Source organism: Phacochoerus africanus, chromosome 16, assembly GCF_016906955.1.
Source record: "Phacochoerus africanus isolate WHEZ1 chromosome 16, ROS_Pafr_v1, whole genome shotgun sequence".
Lineage (NCBI taxonomy): Eukaryota > Metazoa > Chordata > Mammalia > Artiodactyla > Suidae > Phacochoerus > Phacochoerus africanus.
In genome coordinates, this window is record NC_062559.1 from 48684876 (window position 1) to 48707650 (window position 22775).

Below are 22775 nucleotides of genomic sequence, written 5' to 3' on the forward strand. Positions count from 1 at the left end.
CCGAGCATCCTGAGCAGGACCCCCAGGAAGTGCCGAGTAGGCTCAGCCTGCTGCCTGCTTGGCTGAGGACCCGGTGGCGCCTACTTGCAGTCCTCTGGCTGGAAAGCAACCGCACTGAAGCTGCACTACAACCTGGGGAGCAGGTCAACCTCCTGTGGTCACCTACAGCGGATGCCCAGTGCGAGGTCTGCAAGCTTCCTTCCAAACGCCACAGGCCATGCGGTTGCAGAATTTTATATTTTATTTTGCTTTTCTCGTCTTTTTAGGGCCACACCGGTGGCATATGGAAGTTCCTGGGCTAGGGGTTGAATCGGAGCCGTAGCTGCTGGCCCACACCACAGCCACAGCGACACCGGACCTGAGCCATGTCTGAGACCTATACCACAGCTCATGGCAACTGCTGGATCCTTAACCCACTGAGCGAGGCCAGGGATCGAACCCACGTCTTCATGGATCCTAATTGGATTCATTACAGCTGAGCCCCAATGGGAACTCCTCAGTCATGGAATTTTAGGGTTTCTCTAGCCACTGCTCCTTTTCGCCCAATCAGTATTTTCACACGGCTGCCTTCAAGGTGGACCAGCTTCACAGTCCATTTAGAAAAGACCAGGCCAAATCTGACTTTTGAGCTAGGAAACCCCTCAATATTCCTCCCTTTTGGAGGTTTAATTAGAATACTTCCTTTCCTGCCCTTCTCCTTGCTAACCGAATCTCGAACTTCTGAACTCTAAAGGGAACTCTTTTTTTTTCTTTTTTGGCTGCCCCGAGGCATATGGCATTCCCGGGCCAGGGATCAGATCAGATGAGCCGTGTCTGTGACCTATGACACAGCTGCAGCGACGCCAGATCCCGAACCCACTGCGCCGGGCCGGGGATTGAAGCTGCATCCTGGTGCTGCAGAGATGCTGCCGCCAAGCCTGTTGCGCCACAGCAGGAACTCCTGAAGGCAACTCTTGACATGCATTGCAGCAGAAACCTAAGAGAGAGGCGTTCCCGTTGTGGCTCATTGGGGTTAAGAACCTGACATAGTGGCGGTGAGGATGGAGGTTCGATCCTTGGCCTCACACAGTGGGTTAAGGATCTGGCATGGCTGAGAGCTGCTCTGGAGGTCGCAGATGTGGCTTGGATCTGTCATGGCCATGGCTGTGGTGGAGGCGGGCAGCTGCAGCTCTGATTCGACCCCTCGCCTAGGAACTTTCACATGTTGCACATGTGGCCCTAAAAAGAAAAAAGAAAGACATGTAAGACAGAAGGCCAGTTACCACCTGATCGGCTATTTTTAATTCGAGGCTCTTGAAGAACCTGTCAAAAGTTTCCATATCTTCTCTTCTGCTTGGAAAAAAAAAAGGAGTTGACTTAAACGTCAGTTATCATGTAGGGTAATGGCTGTCCCCCTCTCTCCCTGTGTTCCAGTCGGTGAACGGCTCACCCTGGGCCCTAGTGCAGGCTCTGAGCGGGAGGAGGAGGGCAGTGCGATACCTTATCAGATAGAAAAGCATGACCCAAATCGCTCCAGTTTCATAATTTTGCTCTTGCTTCTAAAAGGACAGTTGTCTCTCCTGGCGTGTTACATGCCTGACATCCCGATATTCATCTGCTGCTTCTCAGCCCATGGGGAGGGTGCCTGCGGGAGGCACAGCCAAGGAAGACTGCTGGGAGGAGGGGGCACGGCCTCCGCTTCCAGGGACACTGTTTCTGATTCCCGGGAGCTCCTGGGATGAGTTGAGACTCTTCAGGATGTGGTTGGCGGCAGAAGGGATGCGCGGAAAGCCTACCCGCGCCGCCCGGGGGCTCCCAGGCTGGCGCTGAGTTTCTACAAGGCAGAGGACGTGGGGCAAGGGGCCAGGCTGCTGCCCCTGTGAGGCACCTTGGTGGCCGGGAGGGGCAGGTGCACAGCTCCCCACAGAGGCCGAGAGATTGGTTCCAGTGGAGCCAGGAAGGCTGCAGAGCATTAACAGTGACGACTGATCTGGCATCAAAGATGTGACGTTGGCGAAACCACGACGGCTGAGAGTGGTGCCAACAGGCTGTGCTTGGAGAAGGTGGGCGACCAGGATTTGTTTGCAGGAGAGATGACGCTCTGTGAGTGGCTCAGCCACCAGCTCAGTTTCACGGCTCCCGGCTCGAGGACAGTGGCTCCTGTCAAACCTCAGAGGCACTTACATGGCGTATTTCTGGGTCCACTCTCTCGCTAGTCTGTTGTACCTGAAAGAAAAAAGCAGAGGGGGTGACACCCTCGCTCATGATGGTCACTTCCTGTCAGCACAGAGAGCACAGAACTGAAGCGGGGGGAGTGCTGCTGCTTCTGGCTACAGACGGAGGCCTGTCGAGTCGAGTGAGTTGGACTAAGGACTGCAGGTGACAGTCAGGGCTGGCAGCCCCCGGCGTGGTGAGTCCCAGTGGTTTCCGCATGACCAGCTGCTGCGGACGATTTAACAGGACGATGAACCTCCTCCCTCCTTCTTTCCTGTCCTACAATAGGGATGCAGGAGGATCAGGAAGAGAAACACAGAGGTCAGCTTGGAACTGGCCCCGGCTGTCCAGCACATGGGCTGCAGGAGCCTGGCCACCGGGGTGGCAGTCAGTGCCAGCCTTGGCAGCCACGGAGCAGGCCTGGGGCCCCCTGACAGGATGTGCATTCCTCCTCATTCTTGCACTGAGGTCTGCTGCCATGACCCTGTCTGAGAGCTGTGACACCAGAGGAGGCAACGAGAAACCACTTTGGGTGTATCTAACGTATATCATGATAAGTGGTGCCATAAATACAGATTAAAATCGAGCCCATTAGAAATACTTTGTCATACAGGAAAAACTCAAAGGAAGGAAATAATGAGATCTATAACATTTTCAAAAAAAAATTAAAGTTTCAGAGTTCCTGGACATAGGGTTGGTGTAGATGTGGGTTCGATCTCTGGCCTTGCTCAGTGAGTTAAGGATCAGGCGTTGCCACAAGCTACGGTGTAGGTCGATGATGGGGCTCTGATCTGGTGTTGCTGTGGCTGTGGCATAGCTCTGATCCGACCTCTAGCCCGGAAACTTCTATATGTGGCAGGTGTGGTGGTAAAAAGAGAAAAAATATATAAAGGTTTCAAGAAATACATACACTGGAAAAAGCACATCCCATTCCACTCTCTACAAACAGAAGAGAAGTAACAAACGAAAAGATTCACTGGCCATGCTCTTTAAAAGGCCATACTTGGAGTTCCCGTGGTGGCGCAGTGGTTAATGAATCCGATTGGGAACCATGAGGTTTTGGGGGTTCGATCCCTGACCTTGCTCAGTGGGTTAAGGATCCGGCGTTGCCGTGAGCTGTGGTGTAGGTTGCAGATGCGGCTCGGATCCCACGTTGCTGTGGCTCTGGTGCAGGCGGGTGGCTACAGCTCCAATTAGACCCCTAACCTGGGAACCTCCATATGTGCGGGTGTGGCCCTAGAAAAGACGAAAAGACAAAAATAAATAAATAAATAAATAAAATAAAAAATAAAAGCCTGCACTCCACCACCACCTGCGCCAGAGCTGCCCCCAGGCCCCACCATGCCTGGTCCTTTGTCACAGTGCAGTCAGCGCTCAGAGCTGACCCCACTGGGAAGGTGAGTCCTTGCCTGTACTGGCCCTGCCAACCACAGATACCACCCCACCTCCACGCTACGGAGCACGTGGCAGTGTCTGGCCAAATGGGTCAGAATTCTGCAATTCTGCGTCAGGTAATCAGTGTCAAAACAGAGCATTGGCGGTGAGGGTCTGTCAGTAAAACGGCAGCCATGGCTCACTTCTCAGCCTCAATCGGCTCAGCCTTCTGAGCACGGCCGTGTTTCCCACCTCGGCTGGCCTTGGCCTCACCCCGGGCATATCCGAGCAGACACCCGCCCCCCTCTTGTTTTGTGCTAGAAACCCTATCATTTAATCCTGAATTTTCTTTTTTTCTTTTCTTTTTTTTGTCTTTTTGCTATTTCTTTGGGCCGCTCCAACGGCATATGGAGGTTCCCAGGCTAGGGGTCAAATCGGAGCTGCAGCCACCGGCCTACGCCAGAGCCACAGCAACTCGGGATCCGAGCCGCGTCTGCAACCTACACCACAGCTCACGGCAACGCCGGATCGTTAACCCGCTGAACAAGGGCAGGGATCGAACCCGCAACCTCATGGTTCCTAGTCGGATTCATTAACCACTGCGCCACGACGGGAACTCCTAATCCTGAATTTTCTTGCTGTCGTAGTCTCGTGAGTCCATTCTTGGCTGACCACTGACTTTGCTGGCTTCAAAGGCAGGCTTGGCAGTAATATTTTAGGGTTTCAGTAGCGGCAGCTGGCGAATGCTCCAGGAGGGTGAACGGCTTTTATCTCCTCCTCCATCCTCGGAGCCAAAGGATATGTTACTGAGAGAGTCAGGAGTCCAAGCCGAGGGCACCAAGGCCAGGGCTTGGCGTGGGCACGAGGATGTCCACGGGGACCTATTGGCCTGGAAGCGGCAGCTCGGGCTTGGGTACTGCTGGGAGCTGCCCGGGATGGCTGAGGCCCACAGGCAATCCAAGAGCACGCGTACTTCTCTCTGTCGGCCTTGTAGGTGTGGGCTATCTCTGGCACCAGAGGGTCGTCGGGGTTGGGGTCACAGAGCAGAGAACAGATGGATAAGAGAACTGGGAAGAGAAGAGAGGGTGGGTCAGCTGCGGCCACCAGGCTCTCAGGTCACCCCGGGTCCCCCCCAACTCGAACTCTCTGCAGACGGAGCAACTGGCTTCCCTTCTGTCACCACCCCCATCTAAATTATTTGGATGCCCAGTGGTCATGAACACCGTCGCCTTGCCCATTTCTCCGCTGGATGGCAGTTTTATCCTGGCGCGTCCCAGGCACACCTGCTCTGCGGCACTTCCAGTCCCTCGTGCCCTGCTCTCCTGAGCACTGTCCCTGGCTCCAGGCCCTGCACCCTTGTTGTCTGGTCCCAGGGACCTGTTTAGTCCCTGGAAAGAAACTGGAACTTGGAACATTCTGGTGACTTGTCCAAGGTCATAGACTTAGGACACCTGTTAAATGTATATAAATGAGATTCCCTTCCTTCCTTCCTTCCTTTTTTTCTCCCTTTCCTTTTTAGGGCCGCACCCGAGGCATAAGGCAGTAACCAGGCTACAAGTTGAATGGGAACTGCAGCCGCTGGCCTGTGCCACAGCCACAGTAACGCTGGATCCAAGCCACCTCTGCGACCTACACCACAGCTCACGGCAACACTGGATCCTTAACCCACCGAGTGAGGCCAGGAATCGAATCTGCATCCTCATGGATATTAGCTGGGTTCTTAACCCGCTGAGCCACAATGGGAACTCCTAAAGGAGATGCTGCCCCAGGTCTGTGTGACTGCCAAGCACACCCACATCTTCCGCCCTGAACTCTCAGTCCTGCTCTAGACCTGAGAGGAGCCCCCATACCCCCAAGCTGGAGTGAGGGCTGGGAGCAGCGCTGCTGCGACTGTTCGGGTCCTTCGCAGAAACGTTCCCGGCTTTGCTCTGGACCTTCTGTATGACCCCAAACAACAGTCATCCTGGCTTCAGTGGGTCCATCCAAGTCCTGACCACAGCCCCACACAGGGACACTACGAACGGGAGGGTCAGTCTGTCTGTTGAAAGCTATCTGACTGCCCTGCTGTGCTGAGCTCCAAGGCTGTGTCACGAGGGGCTGGTATCTTCCTTCCTTCCTTCCACACTCGAACGCCCGCTCCCGGCCACCCTGCCTTCCTCTCCGTCCTCTAGGCTTGGGGAGTGTCCCGAGCCCCGGACCCGAAGGCAAGTGGAAGCCAGGGGATGGTAATGGCCTCTCCTCCTGGTGTTTTCCCTGGCTTGGGCGGTAGGGAGGGGACTCAGCTCAGAGAGGAGCAGATGCCGGGGTGTGGGGCTCTCTCCTGGATGCCTGAGTGCTGGGGACACACTGCAACCCTCCCCGGGGGGAGGGGGCGCCTTTCCCTCTGGACTCACCAGTCTCCCACAGTCGGCCCGGCCAGCTGCCCTGGCACCTGCGGCCCCCGTCTGCCACCTGAAGCGCTGCCACTGCACTGCCTCACACTCCACACTTCTCTGCCACCCTCTTTGGCTCAGGGTGTGCCTTTTCTCATCATCTCACTCCCTCCATTGGCAGGACGCGCGCACCCCCGGGCCCCAGTCTGTGTCCACACAACCATGGCAGCCTGTCTTATTGGGAGGGAACATCTACCTTCTTCGCCCTGAGCTCAGTGCACTGCAGGGCCTGGCGGGGACAGGGGATGGGATGGGGGGGCTCTTCTTCCTTCGGAGCCGACTCGTCATCCACATTGGATGAATGAATGAATGAAGGGGTGCAGAAGGCAATGTCATATTTGCCTTTCCGCCTTCTAGAAGTCTAAACAGCCTCAACATTTTCTTCTTGCGCCCCCCGCGACAGTCTGGCTGGAGCACCCCACGGCAACTGATCTGCTCGCAGGGGCGAGAGTGACAGGCACAGGACAGGCGCCCGTGTCAGGGCCTGGCACACGTGTCCACGTCTACCCTTTACCTTTGGACACGGTCAGCGCTGGAGACCACTGGGAGCGCAGGATGTCAAGGCAGATGCTGCCATTGCTGTTGATGTTGGGGTGATAGATTTTGGTTGTGAAAGCGACCTGCGGAGATGAGAGAGCCCAAGTCAGACCGACCGGGGGGCGGAGGGGGATCCCAGACAGGAGCCTTCTGGAAAATAAACCTAGTGAGGCGGGAGTGACAATCCCGGGTGAGCTGGGACCCCACTCCAAACCCTAGGACAGGAGGGGTACCCCAGGGAGAAGTCCCACAACCCATCCCCTGCTGGGGTCCTGGGGCTGGACATGGAGACTGACACCAATACCCCCAAAGTAGCGTGCTCGAGGGGTGACAGAAAGGGGGCGGGGGCAAGGACCCAAAAGTCCTGAGTGGCGGCATCGCTGGGCTGGAAGGCGGAGGCAGGCATCTGTTATACTACCACCTGCAATGCTTTGTGTGCCTCAAATAGTTTATAATAAAACACCTCTGTTTTTTTTTTTTTTTTGCCATTTCTTGGGCTGCTCCTGCGGCATATGGAGGTTCCCAGGCTGGGGTTGAATTGGAGCTGTAGCCACCAGCCTACGCCAGAGCCACAGCAACGTGGGATCCAAGTCGCATCTGCAACCTACACCACAGCTCACGGCAATGCCAGATCCTTAACCCACTGAGCAAGGCCAGGGATCGAACCTGCAACCTCATGGTTCCTAGTCAGATTCATTAACCACTGAGCCATGACGGGAACTCCAACAGCTCTGTTTTTTAAAAACAACTGCTTTCGAATATGGGGATAGGAAGGCTGTGTGCATGTGAGGTTTATCATCTATGACCCAATGACTGTTTTCTGGGAATGGTCAAACTTCCCAAATGTCTCAGGCACTAAGTCGCTGCCTTTTTCTTCAATTCTTCTATAAAGAAGCCCATGCAGTCTTGCCAGATTCCCCCTAGAGCCAGAAAATTCTCTCCAAGACATCATTCTATGTTACCTTGTTCTCCTGTGGGAAGGGAATTTTTGAAAGACAGAAACACTCTTTTCTTTCTGTCTTTTTAGGGCCACACCCACGGCATATAGACGTTTCCAGGCTAGGGAACATCGGCCTAGGCCGCAGCAACGCTCATGGCCACATCAGATCCTTAACCCACTGAGCAAGGCCAGGGATCGAACCTTCATCCTCATAGATATCGGTGGGGTTAGATACTGCTAAGCCACAACGGAAACTCCCCAGAAACACTCTCTTTACTGTAGAAGATAAGACTTTTCAGCATATATCTCTCCTTGTTAAAGTGACCCTGACTCACAGAGTTTAACTTCAGTCTTTTTTTTTTTTGTCTTTTTGTCTTTTCTAGGGCCACTCCCGTGGCTTATGGAGTTCCCAGACTAGGGATCTAATTGGAGCTGTAGCTACCGGCCTACTCCACAGCCACAGCAATGCAGGATCCGAGCCACATCTTCGACTTACACCACAGCTCACGGCAATGCCAGATCCTTAACCCACTGAGCAAGGCCAGGGATCGAACCCACAACCTCATGGTTCCTAGTCAGATTCGTTAACCATTGCGCCACGACGGGAACTCCCAGTCTTTTAATAAGAGGCACTGTTTTCACTTTGTCCTGGGCAAGCAGGGATCCTGGACATGTCCAGCAGACACACAGGGCTACATCCTGTCTTTATTTTAGAAAGCTCCTCAGCAGCTTACATGCTAACGAAGGAGGTGAGATGGAAAATTACTGCTTTGTAAGACACTGCAGCACCTCTCAACAGGGAAAGGAGAGTGTGGGGTGGATCTGAGGCCATGAAACCGGCTTTTTCAACCAACCCCCCGGAATAGCAGCGGGTCTCAGACCCCGCAGGGCTCTTTTAGCATCTGTCCCTCTGTGCCCAGCACTTTCCAGCCTCCCCCGCTAAAAGCTGGCAGAATCCTAACCACATTCAATCACAGTTTAAAATACTGAGACACCGGGTGGCCTTTGGGGGCAGTGGCCTGGAAGAGCTGTGGCTGGGGAGGCGAGGGGCTCCGATGCAGTGCGTTCACAGGGGTTAAGGGTCTGCTCCAAACTGAGCCACCAAAGCCAACCTCAGGGCAGTAAGACATTGCAAACCCTGAGAGAGGCGGCCGTGACACAGACTCAGGACTTCTGTGTAAGTCTTGACAACATGCAAAAACCTTAGATCAATCCTGAGAAAACATCACACGAACCCCAAATGAGGGGCCTTGGATGATATAACTGATCCACAATCCTCATGAAAGACCAGGGGAGGCACTGTTACAGCCTGTGGAGATGGAGGCGACAAGACAATAAATGCAATGCGGATCCGAGAACACACAAGCGCGACAGCAGTGAAAGCTGCTAAAAGGTAACGTTGTCAGTTTAGTTCAGAGCATGTGGCCAACACTGATTTCCTGGATTTGGTAACTGTGCTGTTGTAACATAAGCTGTTGACTTCAAGGGAAGCTGGACAAGGAGTGTATCGGAGCTCTGTACTACTTTTGCAACTTTCCTCTAAGTCTAAAAGTAATTCAAAATCAAAAGGTTAAAAACATAGGCTCAGTGGTTAACGAACCCAACTAGGATCCATGAGGATTCCGGTTCGATCCCTGGCCTCGATCAGTGGGTTAAGGATCCGGTGTTGCTATGAGCTATGGTGTAGGTCGCAGATGCTCTGATCTGGCGTGGCTGTGGCTGTGGAGTAGGCCAGCAGCTACGCTCTGATTGGACCCCTAGCCTGGGAACCTCCATGTGCCGTGGGTGCAGCCCTAAAAAATCAAAAAAAAAAAAAAAAAAAAAGGAGGCTGACACATCTGGGCTGAAATCGCCCTCTCCACTATGAGCCATGCCATTTTCAGGAAATGAGGTACCCAGTCAAAGCCTCAGTTTCCTCATTTACAACCAGAATTGACAATTTCATTTTTAAAATGAAAATAAAAAAATATATTGGGAGTTCCCGTTGTGGCACAGCAGAAACGAATCTGACTAGTATCCATGAGGATGTAGGTTTGATCCCTGGCCTGGCTCAATGGTTTAAGGATCCGGTGTTGCTGTGAGCTGTGGTGTAGGTCGCAGATGTGGCTCTGATCCCGTATTGCTATGGCTGCGGCTTAGGGCAGCAGCTATAGCCCTGGTTTGACCCCTAGCCTGGGAACCTCCATATGCCGTGGGTACAGCCCTAAAAAGACAAAAAAAAAAAAAAATCCCCCCCAAAACAAAAAACGAAAACAGAAGTGATATGAGGAGTTCCCCCTGTGTTTCAGCGGAAATGAACCCGACTAGTATCCCATGAGGATGCAGGTTTGATCCCTGGCCCCGCTCACTGGGTCAAGGAGTCAGCATTGCAGTGAGCTGTGGTGTAGGGTGCAGACTCGGCTCAGCTCTGATGTTGCTGTGTCTGTAGTGTAGGCCAGCAGCTGCAGATCCAATGTGACCCCTAGCCTGGGAACTTCCATATGCCGTGGGTGTGGCCCTAAAACAAAACGTGATATGTGACCACATCTGACCTGCAGCCTGTCCTGCTGGTTCCACCTTGGAACGCCCCAGAATCTTCCTCCTGTTCCCCCACCCCACCCCACCTACCCTTCCATCACAACCAGCCTCTGCCCCCACTCAGCCTCTGCTCCTCACCACAGCAGAGCAGTCCAGCCATGGGCCCCTGCTGGCATCCTCCCCACCCCTGAACACAAGGTGCCCCCCAGTTCCCTGACCCCTCCCTGAGGGTGTCCCTCCACCCTCACTGACCTGTCCCATTTTCCTGCTCTCTGCACTGCCCAGCTCCCCTACGGAATGCCTCCCCCATGGGACTGTGTGTCTCATGAGGGCAGGACTGCTCTGGATCCAGGAAGGGAGGTGAGTTGTCCGAGTCCTAGTGCAGTGTGTCTCCACCTGCCGACACTCAGGGCCGTCCTGGGCAGTCCAGGGCTGAGCAGCACTCCTGGCCTCCACGCCCTGGATGCTAGTAGCCACCCCCTCCCCACCTCCCAGCTCAGGGTTGTTGTTTCTTGACTAAAGCATAGTTGATTTACAGAGTTTCCATTGTGGCTCAGCAGGAATGAATCAGACCAGTATCCATGAAGATGTGGCTTCGATCCCTGGCCCCGCTCAGTGGGTTAAGTGTCCGGCGTTGCCATGAGCTGTGCTATGGGTCACAGACGGGCTCAGATCCCTTGTAGTTGTGGCTGTGTGGTTGTGCTGTAGGCCGGCAGCTATAGCTCCGATTCGACCCCTAGCCTGGGAACCTCCGTATGACGTGGGTGCAGCCCTAAAAAGCAAAAAAAAAAAAAAAAAGTATAGTTGATTTACAGTGTTCTGCCAATTTCTGCTGTACAACATAGTGATATATAAATATGTGTGTGTACATACACACACATACGTGCACACACACAATTTTTTTTTCTTTTTTATGGCCGTACCTGTGGCATTCGGACGTTCCTAGGCTAGGGGTCGAATTGGAGCTGCAGCTGCTATCCTGCATCACAGCCACAGCAATGCCAGATCTGAGCCACATCTGCAACCTATGCTGCAGCCTGTAGCAACGCCAAATCCTTACCTCACTGAGCAAGGCCAGGGATCGAACCATCATCCTCACGGACACTACGTTGGGTTCTTAACCGGATGAGCCACAACAGGAACTCCTACATTCTTTTTTAATATTCTTTTCTCTTTTTTCTTATGAATTTTCTTTTGTTAATTAAAGTATAGTTGATTTACAATGTTCCTTCAATATCTACTATACAGCAAAGCGACGCAGCCATACACACATATACATTCTTTTTTATTTGTTTAACATTCTTTTCCGTCATGGCCTATCCCAGGAGATGGAATACGGTTTCCTGTGCTGTTGTTTAACGCCTTGCTTTTAACGTCAAATATCCCAGGACACTGCCCAGTGTTCCTGGGACAGCGGCTGAGAAGCCCTGTCCTAGACTGAAAGGGGCCACAGAGAAGGGAGCAGGAGACTGAGACACGCCCGGACTCAGCCACCCCACAAGGAGCCCCCAAACCCACAGCTTCAGTAGGAAGCCCTTACCCCCTGGGCCTTGCTCACAAAAGGAATGGATTCTGAAAGTCCTGAGTTTAACTCCCTGGAGGCTGGAGCCCTGGAGGTGGGCAAGGGCCCTCGGAGAAGCCCCGGGTGCAGCTTCTGCACCAGCAACTTCCTCGCGTCCTGTTCCCATCCCCGTCCTCACCTTGGGGGGCTTGAAAGGATAATCTGTAGGAAAGTGGATGGTCAGGAAGAAAACGCCTCCTTGGTAGGGACTGTCGTTCTGGAGGATGAGACACCGAAAGCAGATTAGTGCACGTGCCAGAGCGGACAGCGCGCCAAGCAAAGCCAGGGGTGCGTTGGCAGTGGCTACCTACCGGGCCCATGATGGTGGCCTGCCAGTGGAACACTGCAAGACAAAGAGAGGCGGGCGTGAGAGGCTCCCCAGCACGGGGCTCCCCAAAAGGCCGCTGCCCCACTCAGAGGGCGCCGTCCACACAAGCCTGCCCTCACTGCTGCCACCAGATCCAAGTTCAGGGGCTTCCATCATTTCCCTGGACTCCAGACTCCTCAAATGCTCTGCGTTCCCACAGGGCTAGCTATAGATCAACCCCAGCCGCGGGAAGTGGTTGTGGGCAAGTCCGGGGCGTGGGGTGGGGGTCCGAGCGCAGAGCGTCCCTGGGTTCTTCTCTGGGTCGCACCATCGATGGGGACAGTGCACAGAGGACCGCCTGCAGGGATGCTCACCCCAGAACTTGTGTGTGCAGTTTTTACGGGGGCCCCTGGTGGAAGCAGGATGGGCTAATGGATCACCCAGGTGGCTGGTCTCCAGCTCCGGTTCCTCCGGGCAGAGCCCAGAGCCCCCGCCTTAAACCATACGGCTGGTCATGCACGTGTGGCCAGCCCCACCCTAGGTCATACTGTTGGTGTCGGTCAAAGCTGTCGGGTAAAAAGACGGTCCTGTCAGGTGGGTAGAGCTTTGCTTAATCATAGTACAGAACGGATTCCTTACTCCTTAGGTATTTTTGATGATTGACATATTAGAGAGTAGGAGCCCATGGGGAGGGGTGGGTAATAAAAGGGGTTCCTTCTGGTAAACAGGTTGGGACCTCTGGTCCCACTCACTTTAACCCCTGTGGTCTGCTGAGGGGCGGAGCAGGCTTGAGGGCCCAGTCAGAAGAGAAGGACCGAAAAGAGAGGGGAAGAGAAAGGAAATCGCAGAGGGATGCTGGAAGGGGGCCGAAGGCCCACAGGGCAGGCATGAAGTGGGCCCCACAAGGTTAGCCAGTTTCCAAGGGTGGCCGGCCTCTCCAGGAAGGACAGGGTGTGGGGCGGGGGGGTGCATGTGATGCACAGAAGCGCCAGGGGCATCCTTAGAAAGGCTAGGCTGAATCAGTACCACTTTACCCTCACCAATGACCCTAGTCGGACATTATCTTAAGCAATAAGTCAGAGAGGAAGGGATGCTGTGGAGACCTGGAGCGCGTGGAAGGACAGCACAGATCAGGTAACAATCAGGGCCAGAAAACAAGGGCCTTGAAGCCACCCCTGCCCGCTGACACTGTCTGTGCAATGGAAATCATTGCTGTTTTGCTCTAAAAACACTATTTAGGGCTACACAAAACTTTTGGAAGCCCCACCCCCACCCCGCAACATTCGGTGCTTCTGTCCGCCCACCTTTAGCTCCTCTAAGCCTCAGCCCAGGGGACGTGCAGGCACACACATGCGACACCACTTCCTCTTTCTTTTCCCGAACTGTGTGAAATTTTTCTTCCTTGTATTTTAACATAATTTTAAGGGTTTTTTAAAAAGTAGCACAAGAGACGTCATTTTAGCCTTTGGGGGGCTATGCCTATGGCATATGGAAGTTCCTGGGCCAGGGATAGAACCTGCGCCATGCAGTGACCCTGGCCACTGCAGTGACGATACTGGATCCTTAACCACTGGGCCACCAGGGAACTCCGTTTTAGCCACTGTTAAGTGTACAAGTCAGTGGCATTAAGTGCCTTCACAATGCGGGGCAATCACCACTGCTGCTCGTGTCTAAAACTTCTTCATCACTCCCAAAAGAAATTCTGTGCCATGAAACAAGCCCCATTTCTATGCCCCCACAGCGTCTATGAACCTCTACTTTCTGTCTCCGTGAATTGGCTTGTCTTGATCTCATATAAATGGAATCCTACAACATTTGTCCTTTTGTTTCTGGCTTATTTCGCTTGGCAAGTTTTCAAGGTTCATCCATGTTGCAGCACATTTCAGAACCTCATTCCTTTTCATGGCTGAATAATATGCCATTGGATGTACATACCACACTTTGCTCATTCACTTCTCTGTGGATGGGCACTTGGGGACCGCTGGGGGATTGTAAAAGAGGTGACAATGAACACTGGTGTACCAGTTCTGTTTGAGTCTTTGGTTTTTTGGTTTTTTTTTTTTTAGAACTATCCTTTTTTAATGCTTTTTATTTTTTCCATTATAGCTGGTGAGTCCTTGTTTTTAATTCTGGTTTTAATGCCTTTCATTCACCCTCTTTCACAGGCTCTCCATACGCCACCCATTTTCCTTCAGCTGCAGCTACTGCAGCCTCGCAGTAAAGGATGTGTGTCCCAGAGCCAAAGTCGCTCGGAAAGTGGAGGTGACGTGAGAAAGGATTTGGGGAACCTGAGCCCTGGGCAGCTTGGCTTATGGCCAGTCGGCTATCGAGGGAGGCAGAGAGCTGGCCAGTGCTGTGTGTCCAGGCTCCTGGGGGGAAGAGCAGAAGTGGGAGAAAAGGACCGCCCCTTCCCTTTGCAGAGACTAGGAGCCAGCCCCCCGCCCCTCACCAACCCTCCAGTTCTGCCCCCAAGGGTCCTCCATCATGACTGTTTTGCCCCAACACTCCGTGTTTTAGTTGACCAGGGGCGCTTTCCGGAAGCCACCGTGCCTGGGGACCAGATGGCTTTCCTGTGCTCCAGAGGAGGGAGGTGGCAATTTCTGGCAGCATCTTGACCAACCGGGCTATGAACTCAGTGCATCTAAGGAAAAAGCAATTCACCGGCAAACGAAGGGAAAACAATGATAAGTTTTCCTGAAAATACAAACAAAACCAGCTGATGGGCTGCTAAGTGTGGGGGTCTCGACTGCAGGGCTCCTGGGATCTGCAGCCCCGAAAGGTACTCACAGTCGTCTCCCACAGGTCCTGCGGAGCACTGGGCAGGAGGGTCCCTCTGCAAGTCGGTTAATTCCTGGAACACAAGACAGTGAGCTCGGAGCTGGTGTGTGAACTGGGGATGCTGCTCCACAGCCCCCATCTCGGGGCCAGAAGGGCATTCTCCCGGTGGGAGGGGCTCCCAGACCACAGGAGGGGTTGGCCTGGCTCCTGAAAACGGGAGAACCCTCGAGAACAGAGGTCTGCTTGTGGCTGTGAAGATACGTGGGAAGAGAGTAGTTCCATTTCCGCTTTATGTGGAGATGTGAAAGGTTAAGCTACTTCCCCAAGGTGACAGAGCTGGAAGAGGGCAGGGCGAGGTGCCTCGGGGGGGGGGGGGGGGGCTGCTTTACCCTCAGGCCGAAGGGATCACCCACGTGGGTGGAGAAGGGCAGGGGCTGGGTTTTAGCTCTGGCTCCTGAATGGAAGCACTGTGCCCAGAGAAGCGTCCAACTAAGGACAGGGCTCCTGTACTTTAATCTGCCCACCTCCCCAACTGCCCCACCCGCCATTGGCTGATGGGGTCCTAGGGCTCCACGTGGGGGTCTGAGGACACGTGAGTCAGTCTAGCACCGCAAGCTGAGGTACCAAGGGCGGAGACAGGGATGACGTCACAACTAGATCCCCTTCATGAGATACCAGCTTCTGAATACAAGCCCCCAGAGGGATCCTAGCCCGGCGGGAGCCTTGAGGCCTAAGAGTTTGGGCTGTGACTCTTACACTTTAGCTTGCATGTGTAGAGTATTTCCTGTCACTCTCCTTTCTCCCCAGGTTCCAGATCTGGGTAAACTTCTCGGGGTTTCCAGAGAGGTTCGGAAGGGAAGGAAGGAGGCACGAGCAATGGTGCATCAGGTGGAAGGAACCGCCTCAAGGACGGCAAACCCCAGGGTCTCAGGCACATGCGTGGAGTTCGAACCTGGTGGATGACCTTCCTCCTTACCGGGACGGAGCCTGAAACCGAGCACATCCCCAAGACCCGCCTGACCCTACCGCGCAATCTCAGGGCATGCTGGTCACCCTCCAGCTATCCTATATATGCACAAATACACTTGGCCGTGGTGGAATACTTACACCACAGAAGCTAGCAAGTGCTACTAATCAGGACCTTGTTTCATCCCAGAGGGTTAACTTTTATTTTATTTTATTTTTTAGGGCCACACCTGCAGCATATGGAAGTTCCCAAGCTAGGGGCTGAATCAGAGCTGCAGCTGCCAGCCTACGTCACAGCCACAGCAATGCAGGGTCCAAGCCACGTCTGTGACCTACACCACAGCTCACGGTCAACGCCAGATCCTTAATCCACTGAGCGAGGCCAGGTGTCGAACCCGCAACCTCACAGTTCCTAGTCAGATTCTTTTCCACTGCGCCACAACGGGAACTCCACCTCCACACATTTGCAGGAGCGATTCCCGTCCCTAGAATGCGGGTACTGTGTGATTTGAAAGAAACTGGTCCACTCATATATGGCATTCATAATAGAGGCTAGAAGACCCGGGGCCGAGCGCCAGCTTGGTCATTGGGAAAATCACTTTGACCTCTGTGGGTCTCAATATAATTGTTGAGTTGTAATTACAATACCTGCCTGCCAATTGGCCAGCACTAATGTTTGGCTATAAATGTTTTAATGTGTATACACACGAGAGCACCTAAGAGGCTGCAGTCATTAGCATTCAAAAAGAAGAAAGAGGAACAGTACCCAGTCCAAGAAGAACACAGGAGAAACCAGTAAGTAACACGGTCACCCCCCGGGGAGAGGAACGGGATGGCTGGGGGCAGGGGGCAGGGAGTGGAAAGGAGAATTGTCTCTGTAGACTCTTTTGTAAATTTTTTTTTTTTTTTTTTAGGGCCGCACCCGCAGCATATGGAGGTTCCCAGGCTAGGGGTCCAATTGGAGCTACAGTTGCCAGCCTACACCACAGCCACAGCAACGCAGGATCCTTAACCCACTGAGTGAGGCCAGGGATTGAACCCACAATGTCATCTTCCCTAGTTGCATTCGTTTCTGCTGCACCACAATGGGAACGCCCACTTTTTGCATTTTTAACTATGGGAATTTATTACCTATTCAATAAACGGATAAATAAAACATTTTATTGACTGCAAAGGACTAGGCAGGTTAACATAATGTTGTTACGAGTAAGAATGATAATTAAAGTGAGTCCTGCCTGAAAAGGGGCAAGAAGGTTAAAGCATAGAGTATTAGTGGAGGAAGAGGGTTACGCAAACCATAGTGTATATACTGAGTTCTTTTACTGTGTTTCATTGAATCCAAGATTTCATTCAAAGTAAGGCACAATTTTATGTATGACTAAGAAAGAAAACACGCTGGCAATTAAGCTAAGACCAAATGCATTATTTTTTTTTCCCATTCCTTAATTGGATAACCTTTTATTGCTGAGTTTTAAGAGTTTTTACATATTCTGGATACAAGTCCCTTTTCTCATATTTGATAGACAAATATTTTCCTTCATTCTTTAGGTTGTCTTCCTGCCATCTTAAAAAAATGTTTTAAAGTACAGTTGATTTACAATGTTGTGTTAATATGTGTTAATTTCAGGTATACAGCAAAGTGATTCAGATACACACACACACACTTCTTTTTCCTTTTTCAGTTTCTTTCCCACGATTGGTTATTACAAGATACTGAATATAGTTCCCTGTGCTATACAGTAGGTCCTTGTCATCTATCTATTTCATTTTTTAAACTTTTTGACTGCCTTTCTTGCAGCTCAGGGATCAGATCCAGTGCTGTGACCTGTGCTGCAGCTGAGACAACGCTAGATCCTTAACCCACTGTGCCGGGCCAGGGATCGAACCTCTGTCCCAGTGCTTTGGAGATGCTGCCAATCCTATTGTGAAACAGCGGGAACTCTGTTTACTATTTTATATATAGAAATGTGTATCTGTTAACCCCTCCTCCTAATTTATCCCCTCCCACTTTCCTCTTTGGTAACCATAATTTCGTTTTAAATATCTGAGTCTGTTTCTGTTTTGTAAGTTAATTCGTTTGTATCATATTTTATTTTATTTTATTTTATTTTATGTCTTTTGTTGTTGTTGCAATTTCTTGGGCCGCTCCCGCGGCATATGGAGGTTCCCAGGCTAGGGGTTGAATCGGAGCTGTAGCCACCGGCCCACGCCAGAGCCACAGCAACGCGGGATCCGAGCCGCGTCTGCAACCTACACCACAGCTCACGACAATGCCGGATCGTTAACCCACTGAGCAAGGGCAGGGACCGAACCCGCAACCTCATGGTTCCTCATCGGATTCGTTAACCACTGCGCCACGACGGGAACTCCCTGTATCATATTTTAGATTCCCCATATAAGTGGTATCATAGGACATTCTTGACATTTCTTTACATCTAAATCTTTTAATTTTAATTGATTTTAAAACTAAGCTTGTAGGATCACTTGGGCATTAAGTTTCATTTTGTTTTTTTAAATCAATATCACTCATGCATGCAAAAAAAAAAGAAAAGAAAACAGGAAAAGCAAGTGATATAAATAAACTGTTCTTCCTGTTTCGAGTTGTTCAATATTAACCCTGGGTCACGGCGCCCTCAGGATCATCCTCTGTGTCCTCCACGCCGTGGGGATGTGGCAGTTCTTTAAGAGTCCTCCACTACTGTTGCTGGGGTTTTCTTTCAAGCCACTGATACCCACTTTGCAAAGGCCCACGATGTACAATCTCTTGGCATAAACCTCAGCAAATAAAGGTGACCTAGCCGCCCTGACTGGAGGGTATGTGGTGTCTCCTTTGTGTGGTCTTTGAAGTATCTGGTTAGCCTGGCACGAGAAGAGAGAATTGCAGTTCTTTCTCCGATACTTATTCTATTAACATAAAATATACTCCCCACTGCTGGTTTCTGTGCCTGTGTTCACAAGACCTTTTATTTTCAGTGTCCTTTTGGAGGACATTTTTAAAGCAATTAAACTTAACTCACCGACAATGCGCTTAACCCCGATATGCACTGCCAGGACCTGGCTCTCATGTACAGATGGTGAAACTGAACTACAACTGCTCTCGGGCTGACAGCGATTTTAAGAAGCACCCCAACTTCAGAGATGTGAAAAAGTGTTCATCTTATAGTAGAGGAAATATGGCAGGATCTATACTTTCCTGATTTTCGAGGTTCTCTCCAAAGAAAATTCACATTTATAATCAGAAAAAGGTAAATCTGTTTTGAAAAGCTAAAGCAAGTAGTTTTTTTTTAAAAAAGTGATTTTAATTTTTTCCATCATAGCTGGTTTACAGTGTTCTGTCAATTTTCAAGTAGTTTCTATGCCTGACTACAGAGTAACAGGAGCAAATGTCATGAAACAACATCAAGGAAAAAAGAGAGGAAAGAGGCAGAATAGAAAGTTTGACCCCGAGATTGTGATAATCAGAAACACATTCACAGCAAAGAGACTGGAATGAAAGCATCACAATGTTAACCACAATTACCTCACAGGCTATAGGTGACTTTTTGAAAAGCTGCATTTTGGAGTATTTTCCAAATTTTCTCTAAAGGCTATATATTGCTTCAAAAAAGCAAAAAATAATTATCACTATGGTAAACAGAATGTCATGCTGCCAAATAAATCCCTGTCCCTGCTGAAGACCTTTAGAAATGTGACATGGATACATATCCAGACTTTTTTTTTTAATTTTTTTGGTCTTTTTTCGGGCTGCACCTGCAGCATATGGAGGGTCCCAGGCTGGGGGTTGAATCAGAGCTGTAGCTATGGGCAGACACCACAGCCACAGCAACTCGGGATCTGAGCCACGTCTTCGACCTACACCACAGCTCACAGCAACACTGGATCCTTAACCCACTGAGTGAGGCCAAGGATGCAACCTGTGTCCTCATGGATACTAGTCAGATTCATTTCCACTGAGCCACAACAGGAACTTCCTACATTCAAAATTTTTAAATGTGAATTCTTGTCTAACTGAAGGAAATACTTTATCAATAAAGTGAAAGTTCATGTACAATTACTTAATTCTTTGGAAAAAGCTTTTTCAAATTAAAAAAAAAAAAAATTTTTTTTGGCCCACTCCACGGCACTTGGAAGTTCCCAGGCCAGGGCTCAAACCTGAGCCATCGCAGTGACAACACGAAATCCTTAACCCATCATGCCACAAGGGAAACCCGGGAAAAAGCTTTTTAAAAAGGTATGAAGGTAGTTGGCAAGGGTGTGGGTTGGGAGCTGGGAGACAGCTGGTGCCTCATTCTGTCAGCACCCACTTCCCTTCCTCTGTCCTGTTCAGCTCCAGTCCCTCAGGAGAGGAAGACTCACCCTCAGCTCCAGGACAAGAGTTGCCACGTCCATCACCCTCCCTCGCTGGTTCAAGAATGAGCATGTGACTTGATTTATAACAAGGGGCACAAGGAAAATAAATGATTGGCAGGGCTTTCTGAGAACTTCTGAAGCCAGCACCTCCCCGCCTCCTGGGTACGTTCAGTGGGCTGTGGGGCCCAGAGCTGCTCAGACCAGAGAATTTCACAAAAACAGAGCAGGAGCTACAAAATCACTCCCAAAGTCCTATGGTCCTCCAGTTCTGAGAGTGCGGGCGCTGGGGCTCTGTTACCAGGGCTTCCGAACTTGTCCCAGTGGTGACTTCTGACCACAGTGGGCTTGATACACTTTTTAAGTTGTGTTGTTTCTTCCAGGCCCTCACGCAGGGCCCCCATGCAAAATGAAAATGCAGGCTTTCTTGTTCAATAATAATTGAGAATTTTCAGATGGTGACTACAGAGCATTAAACCCAGGGCGAGGTCCATTACAGCGAGGGGCCCTGTGAGTATGAGTCTGTTTTCTTCCTTTAGTGGTTCCTATGAAGGAAAGTTCTCCCTGGCTTATGACCTCTGTGACCTTCTATCTATAGTTGCCAAGTCATCCGCAAAGTCCAAACTTGTTTCTCCCAGTTCTCCCTCTTAATAAATCTTATCAGTCTACATGTTCAAACATGTAGGCTCAAACCTACCCTCCTTACCTCCTCCACTCTGCTCCCTGCTCTCAAAATACCAGACTCCCCATCACAGGCAATGACACTACCAGCCACCCAGTTACCAATCCTGTGCCCCGCCCTCTGGCACTTTCAACACATACTCTCCTTCAAGTCCTGGCAATTCCACCTGTGACATGTCACCCCAGTACAGTTCTTGCCTTGGAATTCATTCCGTGGTCATTCACTTGGAAGAAGCCTTCGCTGGACTTTTGCAATACCCTCCATTCTCCCTGGGTCCCAGTCTCTGCCCACTCCAGGCCCCATGAGAGCCAGAAGGCTCTTTTCACAACACAGAGCTGAGTATGTCATTCGTCTGTCTCAAAGTCCTAGGGTGACAGATGATCTCTTCGGAGGACAGCTTGCCAAAAACGTTCCTTTTTTGGAGAGCTATTTATTAAAAAGGAGCCATCCCCTTGGAGATTCTGTAACTCCACGTTTGGCAATCAAACCTAAGGTCACAGCACAATGATGTTCATCTCAGCATTGTTTATATAAAATGTAGAATATCAGTGGCAGCCAACTCATGTCGAGTGCTTATTATACAGCAAGCAAGCGTGTACTACACATGTATCACTCAAGTCTCAAAACAACTACATAAACATGTAGAACCCCGAGGGTGGGAACAGTTAGTGTTGCGTGAGATCACCGTAAGTGACCTCATGCTCTACCCCAGGTCCTCTGACATCCTCATCCATACATTTATTCCCTATGGGTAATCATTATATACGTTACTGTTCGTGTACTTTTGGAATGTTAACGTTAAAAATGAGTTATGATGGAGTTCCCACTGTGGTGCAGTGGGTTACGAATCTGACTGCAGTGGCTCCAGGCGACCAGAATCGCTGGTGGGTTCCATCCCCAGCCAGCTCAGTGGGTTAAAAGATCCAGTGTTGCTGCAATACAGGTCGCAGCTGTGGCTGGGATTCAATCCCTGGCCGGAGAACTTCCATATGCTGTGGGTGTGGCCATCAAAAAAGAATAAAAATTAGTGACGAATACTATTTCACAACATGAAAAACTCCCACGTTTAATGGTATTAGAAAAAGCAGAATACAAAATATACAAAATACTGGAAAAGATGCTAGAATGTCAACAAATGGTAACACAGTAGCACTAAAGACACTGTCTCTTCTACAGTTGTGCAGTTTCCAACTTCTAGTTAATATAGCAAAGGCCTACAAGGACTCTCAATTACCTACATGTTAAAAAAGTTATGCCTGGCACTGCCCCTGAAGCCCACACCTGTCCTCCCCACGCACTCCCAGCTCCTCTTCAGCGGTGCTAAAACTCAGATCATCCTCTCCGCACCCCAAGCCCAGTCCATCCACGCCGCGAACGCCCTTCCTTTTCTGCTCATGCAGAATGCCTACTCAATACTTAGGACCCAGCTTCAACTCGACTCCTCTGCACAGCCCTCCAGACCCCCCTACCCCCCAGAAGGCCGTGCCCTCCATCCTCCGCCAACCCGGGCCGTCTCTCCGCCCAGGCTGCACGCGGACAGGCGCCGAAGTTCCGAGAGCCCGCAGCTCCCCGCAGGTGCTGGGGGAGGTGTGGGGGGGGGGACGGCGGGAGGTGGGGGGTAGACGTGACGTTCCGCCCCGCCCCGCCTCGCGCGACGCGAGCCCCACGTGACGCCGCCCCGCCCCGCGCGCCGGGCCGTGCCCTTTTAAGGCCGCGCGGGCGGCGCTTCCGCCTCCCTCCCTGGCAGGTGTCACCGTACTCTGCGCTGCCTCAGCCGCCGTGCGCGTAGCGGCCGCGGCGCCCCCGCCTGCGGATCGACGCTTCGGACTCGCAGGGAGCCAGAGGGCCAGAGGAGCCCTTACCTTCTGGATCCGCTTCAGCGCCATCCTACCCCCGCTGCTGGGGACGGGGGCGCCCGGCCCGGGGCTGCCAGAGGCGGCCCGCTGCCGGCTCGGCCGCCGCGCAGCGCTGCAGGCTGGGAACGGCCGCCTGCGCCTGCGCGCCGCGGGGCACTGTGGGGCGGCGTTCCGCGTGCGGCGCGTCCCGGCGCGGGCGAGCGGGAGCGGCGGGGCCGCTGGTCGCCGCCCGCCAGCAGTGTGTCGCCCCGCCACCCTACCCTGGGGGTCAGCGAGGGCCTCCCG

At 51.8% G+C, this 22775-nt stretch overlaps 2 protein-coding genes across 4 annotated transcripts in view; one reads left to right on the top strand and one right to left on the bottom strand.

Moving 5' to 3' along the window:
• Positions 1–1253: 1253 nt before the first annotated feature.
• On the bottom strand, positions 1254–22613 carry UBE2D4 (ubiquitin conjugating enzyme E2 D4 (putative)). 3 transcript variants are annotated; one of them, XM_047763438.1, is made up of 7 exons: positions 22497–22613; positions 14649–14712; positions 11866–11897; positions 11694–11771; positions 6514–6619; positions 4541–4634; positions 1254–2205 (listed from the first exon to the last, which is right to left on the bottom strand). In XM_047763438.1, exons 1-7 carry the CDS (start codon positions 22518–22520, stop codon positions 2160–2162), a joined length of 444 nt encoding a protein of 147 aa, XP_047619394.1. In that variant the 5' UTR covers positions 22521–22613; the 3' UTR covers positions 1254–2159. The 3 variants fall into 3 exon arrangements, with proteins under 3 accessions (XP_047619394.1, XP_047619395.1, XP_047619396.1); XM_047763439.1 differs by lacking the exon at positions 11694–11771; XM_047763440.1 differs by lacking the exon at positions 4541–4634.
• The window catches only part of URGCP (upregulator of cell proliferation), a 58679-nt gene continuing 58502 nt past the window's right edge, over positions 22599–22775 (top strand). The window contains exon 1 of the mRNA XM_047763435.1: positions 22599–22757. The gene's annotated coding sequence lies outside the window, so the exon portion shown is untranslated. The remainder of the gene's footprint in view (positions 22758–22775) is intronic.

Bases quoted from the DNA above. Each gene is read 5' to 3' on its own strand.
- UBE2D4 (XM_047763438.1), bottom strand. From the start codon at position 22,520: ATGGCGCTGAAGCGGATCCAGAAG. The intron at 14,713-22,496 runs GTAAGGGCTCCT...CTTGTGTTCCAG, and splicing joins CGCTGAAGCGGATCCAGAAG to GAATTAACCGACTTGCAGAG. The intron at 4,635-6,513 runs GTAAAGGGTAGA...TTCTCTTCCCAG, and splicing joins AGCGCTGACCGTGTCCAAAG to TTCTCTTATCCATCTGTTCT.